General features: G+C 45.0%; 1 protein-coding gene across 9 annotated transcripts in view; it reads right to left on the reverse strand.

The window, feature by feature from the left end:
- ascc3 (activating signal cointegrator 1 complex subunit 3) overlaps nt 1-14,802 on the reverse strand; it is a 149,186-nt gene that overhangs the window by 75,071 nt on the left and 59,313 nt on the right. For all 9 annotated transcript variants that reach the window (XM_076889658.1, XM_076889656.1, XM_076889661.1 and 6 more), the window contains 2 exons: nt 8,427-8,630; nt 6,772-6,912 (listed from right to left, as the gene is read on the reverse strand). In XM_076889658.1, coding sequence (XP_076745773.1) covers nt 6,772-6,912; nt 8,427-8,630 — 345 coding nt within the window. The remainder of the gene's footprint in view (nt 1-6,771; nt 6,913-8,426; nt 8,631-14,802) is intronic.

Below are 14,802 nucleotides of genomic sequence, written 5' to 3' on the forward strand. Positions count from 1 at the left end.
CACAGTAATAACAGGTAATGACAGACGTCAGACTGTCCCACTGTGTGCTGAGTTACAGTACGCACCCTGTGCCCGTCGGTGACGTGAGTCTGTGACGGCACGATCAGTATAAACGCTGCTACTTTGCCTCTCAGACTAATTACATTGAAGAGCATCAGCACATCTTTCTGAATCAAATGACAACAGAAAGCTTCTCTGCACACGTCTTAGTATCTGCAGCTTCCCGTGCGATATTTGTCTCTGTTTGAGGAAAAAATACTACAATGCCTAATTAATGGAGTGTGAACCTGTTGGAGGATGTGCAGATTCCTATTAAAGTCTTCCTGTAAAAGCAGTTCATTAAATTCCCTCTAGTTTGCATTTAAATCAATCTATCCAGCCATTAGAGACGCTCACAGGAAAGGAAGCGCATGCTCCTAATTGGACGTACTGGTTAATTTAAATGGAGGCTCTGGCAATTGGAGCAGAGGCCAAAGTGCTTTTTTAATTGCTTTACAAACACACACGAGGAGGTGCAGAGAAAACATGTAATTGTTTTCCTTAATGGTGTTATTTAGCCAGTTAATCAAATGATCGCTGCAGGACTGCAATCAACCCTCGAAATTGGCTCATTCTTCATATTTCATAGAAGAAAATGTAAGTTAAGGTTTCTCAAATGTGACAATTTAATCAGACAAATTCACACACGAGAAATAAAGTGGCCAAGAAAAATGGTTCTTTTCAAACATTAATTACTGAATTAGAGCAAAGAGACAACCTGCTTATCAAATATGTAACCAACATGTCAGAGCCGAGGGCTGGAGGACCAGCAGCCTTACTGGATGCAGACGGTCGGGCATCACCAGAGAAATGACCCAAAAACAAACTCACTGATTTAATTACTATAAAAAACAAAACTCAGTGACTTTGTATTTTTACAATGAGCAGCTGATTACTGAGTGAAGTATAACTGTGACTGATTCTTAGACTACGAGCCGGCTTCGCGTGATTTACGGTGGGTCTGTGTTCATGTGTGGACAGAAACATTTAGTTACATCCGGCTGACATTCCTCACCGTTCCTGTGCACAGATGGATGCCTGTGGCCCCCTTTGGGAATACTTAGGCTGAAACATGTTCAGCGTTGGGAGACACCAGTGACATTTCCTGCAGCACTTCCAAGGAAACCTTGTTACCATATCATCAGACACTATATGAGACGGGACTTTACGCCATTTATCTGGATGTGCCGAGTACATCTGATGGACTGCTGATTTGTTCCTTATTCCTGATCTTTACACACATAACACACACACACTTTACAAACGTTCACACAGGTTTCTGAAAGTCGTTCAGTAAACCTGGTTGATGTTACAACGAGCTTCTGTGCACACAGAGGCTGAAAACAAACTCTGTGCTGCTGGATTCATGGTCATTGCAGCAGTTTTTTATTGTACTGCACTTTTATTGACAATGATGACTGTAATATTTTCCATAGACAACAGATCAGATCCCTTCATGTCTCTGCTTCATCTGCAGTCACTGTGGGTGTAATGAACACACAGCAAACACACAGTCACAGTATCAGTTATTGATTCATTAGAAATGCTCCAAAAACAACCAAAGCACATGCAGACGTCCACGGCAGCCGTGGGAAACTACACAAAACTATTTCTGTAAATACCACCAGTGTTGGTCAAGTTACCTGAAAAAAGTAATCAGTAACTAATTACTGATTGCTTCCCCCAAAAAGTAATCCCATTACTTTACTGATTACTTATTTTCAAAAGTAATTAATTACTTAGTTACTTAGTTACTTTTTAAAAACACGATTCACAACCTGAGTAGGTGATAAAGTGATAGATCTTTCAGCCCAATTCTACTTTTTCTGCATAATCCATCATACAAAATGTAATCAGATGGAAAAGTCTCTTTTTAAAACTTGTTTTATTAGTTTTAATCTTTTAACTTTATGCATCAAGCAAACATTTAATTATATGCAACATTCTCTGACTGGAATAAATTAGTTTAACATTTAAACCTATTTTCTGCACATTCCAGCACATAAAATAAAATATTTTGTGTGTTTACACTCAGTCTTTCAAATAGATGCAAGTAAAACACAGCAGAAAATAAATAAAGTCAAAGACTCAGCGGTCCTGTTGCTCTATTTTCACCTGTAAAGCAGGAGTGGGGCAGGCGGAGGTTTACCCTGGTGCAGGTGTGCCGCGGTCAGTGGAAGAATCCGCGAGTTTCTCTGTGAGTTTCCCATTACGTCGTAGCTACTCGGTGCTTGTTGGAAGTTTAGGGGTTTTTTCGCTGTAAAAAGAAGTTTTCTTCCCACGCACAGCGGACACTAATGTTTTTGTCACTTTTTATGGAATCAAACTCAAAGTAAGGTCAGTACTTCCACGCTTTAAACGCTGCACGCTCATACTCTCTCCGCACTCGATATATGATCCATTGTTGATCTGCACACAGCTGTTGTCACTAACGTCGCACTCGCTTACGTCACTGTCATGAGACACTCTCGCAAAAAATCACGGTTTTAGTAACGCAGTAACGCAGCGTTCCTACGGGAAAGTAACGGTAATCTAATTACCGATTTTGCAATAGTAATCCCTTACTTTACTCGTTACCGTCTCTGACTACCACAAACATGTACTTAAACAGATAATAGCTGGAGTTTTAATCTGCAGGAAGGGCAGCTGCAGCTACATGCACATCCCCGTGCATCCCTGCAGGTCGCTGCCTGAGTGGGAGGAAGATTGTTGCTCGCTGGTGCGAGCTAAGGTTAGCACGGACACGTGCAGCAACGGCACGACACATCTCGCCAACTCTCAGCACTTAAATACTAATTACTGACATCGCTGAGAGAGCATCAGACAAGCGATGATCACTTGACTGATGGTTACAGTAAGTGCCGTGACTCAGTCCAGCACGGCATTTCAGTAATGACTTGATCTTTCTTCAGCTGCTTTGATGGGCTCTGTCTTTACAGTTTCACCGACCTGCAGTTTGTTCTTGTTTGAACCCAGTTCATGGAGCCTGTTTTGCTTTTTCCCTCGACCAGGAAACACGGACTCATTCTCGCACTCGCTGCTGTTTCAGAAAGCTGCGTCTCTGCTCCTTCCTCACTGTCATTAACTCATGTTTCCCCTCTGGACAGAGCAAAGGTGCCCGGACGTCCCCGCATGCCGTCCAAACCACGCTGGCTTCCACATGGCAAAACTCTTTCTGTTTCCATAGTAACTCTGCCGTTACAGGGAGAGGAGCACGTAGGAGGTTGAGGTGGGCGGGTGGACGATGGAGTGGGTCGGTTAGAGAAAAACGTTCACTACATTGTGATATGTTAACAACTAACAGCCTGTCAAGGCCAACTGTAATGAGAACCTTCTCAAAGCTCCACACTGTGTGCACGAGTCTGTGCGAGCGCGCACGTCGTTACACTCTGATGTGGAAAATCATTTCAGTGGGAACTGCTGCTCTCTCCTGCTGCTTAGTGAGTGGATGACGCTGGATTTGACGAGTGGGAGGAATAAAATAAAAAGGAAAGTGACCAGTAGAGAAGAGCAGCAGAGTGCTCGTATCCTACAATCATTACACTGTCATGTTTTTATATGAAGCCACGCCAATCCAAAGCAGCTACGCTTTTCCCTCTGAGTCACAACTCTGGGGTTTGCTTTGTTTTCAGGTTTGGACACGCACAGTGAGGGAGACAAACGTGATTCATCCTTTCACAAACTCATGAAATGCATCCTTCACTTTCACTTTCAAAGAACGTTTCTGACCCGTGAGGTCGCAGAGACATCCAGGCACTGATACTCACAATAATACGTGATATTGCTGCAGGCGCGAGGGCACCGAGTCGTCCCTCAGGAGCGGTGAGGCTGGCTTTCCACCATGCACTGGTTCCCTCTCTTGCAGGTTCATCGGTGCACGTTTCCCTCCTCCTCGCAGAATCAGAAACTAAGTGGTGTCTTTGTGTGCTTCAGAAACATGCCAGCTGACGGTCCTCTGGAGTCCGTCCAGGTGTTTGGACATAAAACCCACCACAGCAGTTTCCCAGTGCAGGAGGGGGACGTCCTGATCAGGGTGAACGGCAGACCTGAGGAGAGGGTGGAGCCTGCTACGCTCCAGAACAAGCTTCTGGAGCCAGTGCTGCGGAGCGTGGCACCGCACAGATCTACACCAGCCATGTCCACAGCCCTGCTTGCATACTACCAGAAGGATGTGGATGAGGCCTCTGAGAAGGAGATCCAGGACATCCTGATCCAGTACGACAGTGGTGATTTTCCTTCTTTTACCTGATGTGCTGCTTTTGACGATGGTTGTGTAATGATCCCGATAAAGGTCAAAGGGCACAACATGCAAGTTTCATAAAGCACAAGTTCTTAGAAGTATTTGCTTCCCGTCCTTACACTGTCCCGGCAGAAAGCCCACTCTGCTATCAACATCAAAGGTGTGCGATGAAAGGAGCGATGGGACCGAGGGGAGACGCAACAAACCAAGGTTACAGAGCATGACATCACTCGGGCCCACTAACCGTGGATTCAGCTCTGCACTCAACACTTTGTGCAAATGCACGACAAATAAGCCGGTGAAACGGAGGCATTAGAGAGAGCTCAAAGTGAAGCAGTGCTGCAGAGCTGCTCTGAATCTGACTAATCATTCTCTTTGTGTAATCTCATCATATGACCTGATGGAAATGCAGTTTTAAAACACCTTCAGATTAGCTGGAATTGGCCTCATTTCAGACACACACACACTTTGTGCTCATAAGTCCCATGAGACTTATGAAGGGTAAATCTGAGCTGTGCGATCTGTTAAATCCAACTCCTTTGGATTTAACAGATATGCAGGTTTTCCCAGTGTTCCCGCTCCAAGTGTCGTTCAGGTCCAACAGCCTCGACGTCTCTCACAGCCACAGGACTAAACTCTCTCATCATCATCTTTTCTTTGGCTTCATCCTCTTTAACCTAAAGAAACATTACAATTAAAATGCCACCAGCATTTCACTTATTAAACTTACTAAACATGAAATTCAGCTTAAGAAGTGAACATGCGTCATTATTCACACCGGCTGTTTCCTGCATGTAGTCCAGGACACAGCGTCTGCCATATTCATAACAAACAGCAGTTAAACTGCATTTGTATGGGTCAGTTCTGTATTTAAACAGACAGTGCACCCTGCTGTCTGCTGCTCGTTCACTAACAGCACAGCGTGGTGGTGCACAGACCGGCTGAACACAGGCGAGCAGGCTGACGTACGCTGCACAATAACAAAGCATTTGGCTTCAACACTTGTAAATGCTGAGACACAGACTCATCTCTGGCTTTCTTGCTACATTGCATCTGTATTCACACAGAGGTCTAAATACAGGTGGTGAACAAGCAACAGGTTTAACTAGAATCATGAAAAACATAGAATAGCATCAGTGTAGCTTAAACTCACTGGGAAACTTGCTAGCAGTTTAGCATGACAGCATGGGTTCACCGTCTCTGTAGCAAACCACTAACCCCCTGCACTCCCTGATGCTGGGGCCTCTCTCAGCACACTGAAGGATTAAGCTTCCTGCCACAAAGCAAAGACGGTTCAGGAACACTTTGAGGAGCACAACAACAAGCTGGCTTTGACTTGGCCTCCTGTGCTGGACAGACACGCCTGATCTGTGGAAGCCCCGCCTCACAGCTTAGCACGATTTAGCAGGTAGTCATGATGCTTTGCCTGATCAGACTATACTCCAGCTTCCTCCCATAATCCAAAGACATGCAGTTAGTGGGGTTAGGATACTGAATGGGTTCATATTGCCCAGAGGTGTGAATGCAAGTTCACATGTGTGTCTGTCTGTGTGCTGGCCGTGACTGCTGACCGCTGCCCGGGACAGATCCAGCCCCCTGTGACCCTGATGAGGATAAGTGGAGGGAGGGTGGATGGATGACACCGATCATTCATCCATCCACCCTCAGCATTTTCACTACTCAGCACCTGCATTATTCACCAGATCTGCCTCCCCACATCACCTATGTGTCTCCAAAATGAGTAAATGAGAACACCTTTATACGAGAGGCAAAAGCACAGCGACAGAGCAGGACTGTGTAACGTGCACGCCGACAGAGGTGCACGAGGAGATGATCTTGAAGCAACATTTGACCAAATTAAAAACGAGTCTTATTTATTTATTTGACACGCAGAGTGTTACTGGACCAATGTTCTTGTTTTAGATCTGAGTTCTGCCTACATATCCCACCATCAGCAGGAGAGTGTGTCTGAGTACAGCCTGACTTTACAGCACAGGGTTCATCCAACACCCCTCAACCTAAATCCACAGTGCAGCCCTGAACCTGGACCGTCAGTGTAACATTGTTACATGTGTGTATGAGCCACCTTTTAAAATCCTTTCAATGTCAGACTTTGTCACACACACACACACACACACACACGCACACACACACACACACACACACGCACACACACACGCACACACACGCACACACACGCACACACACACACACACACACACACAGTGACCATAACAATAACAGATATGAACGCTCACTGTGCTCTGTTACACAGCGTGCTTTCACCCATGACCTGCACATGTGATGATGATCAGATTTACAGGTGAGTAATAAGCTCAGTGTGTACAGATTCACTCTAAGGACGATGTCCTAACCCGATCCAGCTGGAGTGCTAGAGGACGTGTAAGGGTAGCAGGCAGAGTTAGCTTGTTTTGTGTAGTGAGCTGTGTGTGTGTGTGTGTGTGTGTGTGTGTGTGTGTGTGTGTGTGTACCTGTGTTCGAAGGATCTCTCCTTTGGTAAGCTGCATGTCTCCAGTGAGTTCTTTCACAGTGATGCCCAGTGGCTCCAGCCGCTTACCAAAGTAGTTCGTCATCTCAGCCGCCAAGGCTTTCATGGGAGCCACATATACGATCTACAGAGAGAGCGGCGTGGAAATGAATGTGAGTGGAGGAGAGAGAGTGGAGCAAGGTTGTAGACGGGGCTGAAAGGACACTGTGGTGATAAATGAGCAAAGAGGGGCAGCATCATTTGTTCCCCAGCTACCAGCACAAATCAGTTTATTGTGAAATGTCACAGCGCTCGCATGGATAAAATGTAATGGTGATGTATGAAAAGCAGCTTTTGTCACTGCTGGTGTTTGTCAGTGTACGAGCTTTTATACAGAACAAAGACTGTCTGCGTTATTGATGTGTGTGTGGATCTGACACTGGGTTTAAGACCAGTGCTTTTAGACCAAGCTGTCAGCACTGCCAGTGTTTCAGAGTCTGTTTCCAACTGTTGCTATTTGTCATTTTGACCACCGCGATCTTCTGCTTTTCTAACCCAGCACTGACAGATGAACTACAGAGACTGGGTGGACGAGCGCCGCGTGGCTTTACAGCGCACACATTCATGAACAGCTGATCATAATAATGAGGTCATCATTATTCACCAATCAAATTTGATAACAGATCATCACTCAGTCATCGGCTCAGCTTCAGCCTCTGAAGAAAACAGCAGAGACTACGTTGTCTTTGCTCAGCACAGACGCATTCATACACATAAACCGTGTCGGGTGTGTGAACATGCAGGCCGATTAGCTCCGCCCACATTAAATGCAGGCTCGTTTCTGTGAATGAACATGTTTAAAAGGCATTTAGCATCAACCTTTAATACAAAGGCTGTTTTATGAAACATCACATCTCTGTCACATGTGGCAAAGTTACACTTAGTCCCTCAGTAGATGTGAACTGTAACAGCTGTAGGCAGGAAACTCAAAGTGCTGCAGTTTTCCATCCCTGAAATGCCATTGGCTGATTGTAATAACGTACACTTCTCACAAGAGTTAAGGGGACACTCGACCCAAAGTCAGAACTACACCCCTGAACCTGCTTTGGTACCTATCAGAGTAATGGTTTGGTGGGCGGTGCCAGCAGCCCACCGCTCTCCCCTTACACTTCCTGTCTGTTGATGCTTGTCGTTCGTTTCCTTCTCAGCAGTGACAGCATGAGATGGTACCGTTACACTGACTGCTTTAGTATTTAGCATCATCAGTGCTGTAGATCCTTTCAGACTCACAAGACAATCCAGGGAAACGTCATTACTGGAGTGAAACAACACGCAAACTGTTCAAATCAACCGAACAAACTAAGCATCTTAAAGGAAGTCCCATGACTCCAGCTCCCCTTGACTTCAACCTATCAGAGCAGTCCTATTAACTCCCTGCCTGAAATCTCAGCGAGTGATCTGAATCCCTGCAGGGCTTGTGTGAAACTTCACCAGGGAGCAAACTGAATCTCCAGGACTCGTGTTCAAAGGCTCCGAGCCGGAGTGACACTACAAACAGGAAGCAGTTATCACAAAGACATCTTTCCTTGACAGATCAGTACACTACAGCCGTTTCAGCATAAACAGCACTAATAAGTGTAGCTGATGTGTGCATCGCACCTTGAATTCATCTTTCTTAATGACGCCACCGGGCTGCAAGTGCTGACGGATTTCATGGAGAACTGTCAGCATGGCGATGTTGGTCTTGCCAGCACCGGTTGGAGCACAGATCAGGAGGTTCTCATTGGTGTTGTAGGCCGTCTCGAACACTATGGACTGAATCCTGTTCAGGCGCTTCATGCCCTTGAACACCAGCTGCCCAATCTGTGGAAATAAGACAAGCACACAGAATTATGACCCCTGAAAACCACGTGTTCGAATATGTGTGATCAGCAGTGCTGTTACTTTGTGACCGACCCGTGTCAGCGCACAGAGTGTCTGTCAAACAAACACCAAAGGACCACAGACACAGGAGATGTATTTGCAACCCACATGTGTGCTGTAGTGGGTGTGGACATATGAGGTCCCGCCCCCTGCCCCCCTCACACACAAGCTCCCACCCTTTGATATGCAACAGGAATGTAGACGCTAACAGTCAGTGTATCATTTTATCACTTTGTAACAAATAAGGATTAGTGATAAGCACCTTTGAAACACTGGCACAGGAGAGGAGGGAGGGAAGTCTTCACCATGACACTTATACTGGGACTATAAGCTGTACTGGGACTATATGCTGTACTGGGACTATATGCTGTACTGGGACTATAAACTGTACTGGGACTATAAGCTGTACTGGGACTATAAACTGTACTGGGACTATAAGCTGTACTGGGACTATATGCTGTACTGGGACTATATGCTGTACTGGGACTATAAACTGTACTGGGACTATAAACTGTACTGGGACTATAAACTGTACTGGGACTATATGCTGTACTGGGACTATATGCTGTACTGGGACTATAAGCTGTACTGGGACTATAAGCTGTACTGGGACTATAAGCTGTACTGGGACTATATGCTGTACTGGGACTATATGCTGTACTGGGACTATAAGCTGTACTGGGACTATAAGCTGTACTGGGACTATATGCTGTACTGGGACTATATGCTGTACTGGGACTATATGCTGTACTGGGACTATAAGCTGTACTGGGACTATAAGCTGTACTGGGACTATATGCTGTACTGGGACTATAAGCTGTACTGGGACTATAAGCTGTACTGGGACTATATGCTGTACTGGGACTATATGCTGTACTGGGACTATATGCTGTACTGGGACTATAAGCTGTACTGGGACTATATGCTGTACTGGGACTATATGCTGTACTGGGACTATAAGCTGTACTGGGACTATAAGCTGTACTGGGACTCACTAACACACTGAAGCACAGAGGCTAAGGTTGGCCTGTGCAGTCTGACCTGGCTGCAGTGAAGCTCGCAGGACTTTCACACACACGGTGTGAATACTTCTGAACTTTCTATTTTCAATAAAATGTTAGCACACTGACTGATGAGGTGCTGCCCATGTTTAGATATAACATGGTCAGGTTACATTGAATTTCTATCCATGCATCAACATGATCCATGTGGCTGAGTAATAATAAAGCAATAATGCTGCTAATTCCTGTCTGAAGCCACTGATGTCAGTTATCACTGATGTCGTTTGTCATTTATTCTGAAGAGACCAACAGAATCACTGTGCTGCACTTGTTCCATCACATCTGTGCAGACGTGAAGCTTCTGCATATGCAGGCCATGAATCTGAGACGTGGCGTTCTGACTGACGGGCACCGCGTGTGCCAGAAGACATTGCTTTTCTACTGTCAGCACAAAACCACCGTACACATATTCTCCATCAAACTGGCAACACCCATGTATATTTAATGTTAAAATCTGAATTCATAATGCATGCGCACTGACTAATTCTGCAGGTCAACACGCTCCTTTCTGCTAAATAAAAGGCAGGCTATTTGAATCCCGCCCACTGTGATGACCCCCACTGTGGCTGTGACTGTGATTCTTGTGGTATTTTGGGTTCAGATAAACTGAGCAGATTCTGGTTGTGCCGTTAAACTAAATAAAGACTTAGGGCCGTACCTGTACAACAAACCCTGGTAGGCACTGACGCAGCTCAGGACGGGTTGCCCTTGGCAACTAGATCTGGGCCAATGCCAACTATTCAGTGCAGTCGCTGGCAACTGCATTTTTTATGACAGAAACATGCTGCAGACTCCTGACATGCAGTACAGACAGGTGATCAGTTACAGCCCGTGTCAGTGACTCAGTGTGAACACAAACTGGAAAATTAAAAAGCATGAAGGAGGACGAGTGCTGAGACGAGCTGCCACTCAACCTGGCCTCTGTCCGCCTTCACCATGGCAACAGAGTGTGGGTGATGGCCCTCAATCTACACTGCCTCTGATAAGGACGGAAACGCCCACTGTGAAGGACAGGTGGTGCCACACACACACACACACAGTACAAACACACACACACACACACACACACACACACACACACACACACACACACACACACACAGTACAAACACACACACACAAACACACACACACACACACACACACAGTACAAACACACACACACACACACACACACACACACACACACACAGTACAAACACACACACACACACACAGTACAAACACACACACACAGTACAAACACACACACACACACACAGTACAAACACACACAGTACAAACACACACACACACACAGTACAAACACACACACACACACACACACACACAGTACAAACACACACACAGTACAAACAAACACACACACAGTACAAACACACACACACACAGTACAAACACACACACACACACACACACACACACACAGTACAAACACACACACACACACACAGTACAAACACACACACACACACACACACACACACAGTACAAACACACACACACACACACACACACACACACAGTACAAACACACACACACACACACACACACACACACACACACACACACACACACACAGTACAAACACACACACACACACACACACAGTACAAACACACACACACACACACACACACACACACACACACACAGTACAAACACACACACACACACACACACACAGTACAAACACACACACACACACACACACACAGTACACACACACACAGTACAAACACACACACACACACACACACACACACACACACACACACACACAGTACAAACACACACACACACACACACACACACACACAGTACAAACACACACACAGTACAAACACACACACACACACAGTACAAACACACACACACAGTACAAACACACACACACACACAGTACAAACACACACACACACACAGTACAAACACACACACACACACACACACACACACACACACACAGTACAAACACACACACACACACACACACACACACACACACACACACACACACACAGTACAAACACACACACACACACACACACACAGTACAAACACACACACACACACACACACACACACACACACAGTACACACACACACAGTACAAACACACACACACACACACAGTACAAACACACACACACACACAGTACAAACACACACACACACACACACACACACACAGTACAAACACACACACACACACACACACACACACACACAGTACAAACACACACACACACACACACACACACACACACAGTACAAACACACACACACACGCACACACACACACACACAGTACACACACACACACAGTACAAACACACACACACACAGTACACACACACACACAGTACAAACACACACACACACAGTACACACACACACACACACACACACACACACAGTACAAACACACACACACACAGTACACACACACACACACACACACACACACAGTACAAACACACACACACACAGTACACACACACACACACACACACACACACACAGTACAAACACACACACACACAGTACACACACACACACACACACACACACACACAGTACAAACACACACACACACAGTACAAACACACACACACACAGTACAAACACACACACACACACACACTACACACAGGTGAGGCTTTTCCTTCTAGAAAAGCAACCATGAGAAATGTGAATAAAACTGTTTCCTCTCATGGATGCGACTTTTGAAAGAACAAACACACGCACACATTTTACACACACACAATAATAATGATTTTAAACAGTGACTTTAAGCTGAGAGTGATAAAGAGTGCTCAGCCTGTGGGTTACTGTCAGCAGTGAGAATGCTTCCTGAAAACAGAAACACGGTTATGAAGTGCAAATGAGATTATCATAGGGCGTAAAAGCCACTGTCCCTGACTCGCACAGGGACGTGACGACACACTGACAGCATCTCAGATCCTGTATGAAAGCATTGTGAACACAATACTTCTCATCTACAGTTTGTGTTTTCACTCACAGATACAAATACATTTCCACTCAGTGTGGAAAAGAGAGTGGTGTAAGGACTGTGGAAACAAATTTAACTCAGGTACAATAACATGAAGACTGACTTACATGATGGTTACTGAGACTGAGGTGCAAACAATCGATATGCGCTTTCATCAGATGATGAAACTTTTAAATGTTTCTCTGATGTTGATCCACAGCAGGAGGCAGGTGATGTGTATGAGAATAAAAAAGAGGTCATGTGATGTGTGACATGGTGACTTGGTGTTGTCTCTCTCTGTAGTGGAGTGTCACTTCCTGTTCCAACACACAGTGGTGTTTTTGTGTATAAATAACTTCTTATTTCATAGTATAATCCTCACGTGCTTCATCCGAAGCACACTCTCTGTGTACTCACTCCCTAACTTTACTGTTTCACTAGCTTAGCTTAGCTCGTAGCCGACTGGCTAGCAGCATGGCCTCTTCACCTGTCCCTCCTGCACTTTCCTTCTCATTGTAATAATAATAATAATAATAATAATAATAATGATGATGGACTGCATCTATATAGCGCTTTTCGAGACCCTCAAAGAGCTTTACAATTCCACTATTCATTCACTCTCACATTCACTCACTGGTGGAGGCAGCTACAGGTGTAGCCACAGCTGCTCTGGGGCAGACTGATGTCAGATGCTAGTTACTCCTCGGCCTCCTTTAGCAGTAATGATACCTGTAATAAATGTAGCATATTTGCAGCTCTGGAGGCCAGGATTACTGAATTGATACACCTGAAGCTAGCCAGGCCCCTGTAGCTGGTGCAGCCGAAGGCAGCATAGGCCCCGCTAGCTGGCCCCCGGGAGCCTGCCCCAAGCAGCCGGGGAAACAGGATGGCTGGGTGATGTTGAGGACGTTTCCTTGCCACGTCACCAAAGTGCTTGCTCACAGGGGGTCATTTGATTGTTCTCTGGATGTATTATTGTGTATTATTCTACCTTACATTATAAAGCACCTTGAGGCGACTGCTGTTGTTGGTGCTGTATAAATAAAATAGAATTAAATAGAATTGAAATGGAATTATAGAATTCTATTTGCATAATTATAATATAGAATGATAGACTTCTAATAACATAATTCTCATTCTAAGTTCTCATTGAGCCAGCTGACCAGTACAGATAATAAAACTTGGAGTGCTCCTCCTTTCTTCTGTGCTCCACTTCTCTCACTAAGGCTTCTTCAGGATGCCTTAAGCTTAGACAGCAGTATTATTTTTTCAAGGATTCATTAGAAATATGTCATCACTTTCCTGTTCCCCTCGTTTCAATCCAACCCTCACAGAAAGAAATAATTAAAGATGTGCATGTCAGGCAAGGATATGCAGAGTGCTGTTCGGAAGTTGGCCCCGCAGCCCAGAAGGGAAGAAGTTATTAATGCATCAAAGAGCAACTTTATTAGAGCCCACTTAAGCTGGAAGCAGTAAGTGGCTGAGGTTTCAGCGAGGTAGGGTGGGGGCCCACAGGCTTGTGATGAGGACACCGGTATAGCTGTGAATGCTTACGTGTGACAGCTTGGACATTTTGGGCCAGAGTTACTAACCGGGACTAATTAACATAATAATATCATCACCATAAATAACGCCTTAATTTATGAGCACAAACATCGGTGATTTCACTGGTCAGTGTGCGCTACCAGAGCCCAGCTGGACACGGAGCCTATCCCAGCTGTGATAGGGCAAAAAGCTGACTGTGCTGGTCTATCACAGGCTTTCCATATATATCTATTTACTAAACAATAAATACAAGTGCAAGCAAATAGCTGTCCAGTGTGAATAAATAGTTTGCTTTAATTCATGACGTGAAGAAATATTTGTAAATAGGACATTCATGTAGTTGTAAAAAAGCATGATAATATATTAAGTAATCCAAAGTATTCAGAATACGTTACTCTCATTGAGTAACGTAACAGAATACGTTACAAAATACATTTTGGGGCATGTAATCTGTAATCTGTAATGGAACACATTTTAAAGTAACCATCCCAACACTGATCACAGCAAATG

Source organism: Maylandia zebra, linkage group LG11, assembly GCF_041146795.1.
Source record: "Maylandia zebra isolate NMK-2024a linkage group LG11, Mzebra_GT3a, whole genome shotgun sequence".
Taxonomy (NCBI): Eukaryota; Metazoa; Chordata; class Actinopteri; order Cichliformes; family Cichlidae; genus Maylandia; species Maylandia zebra.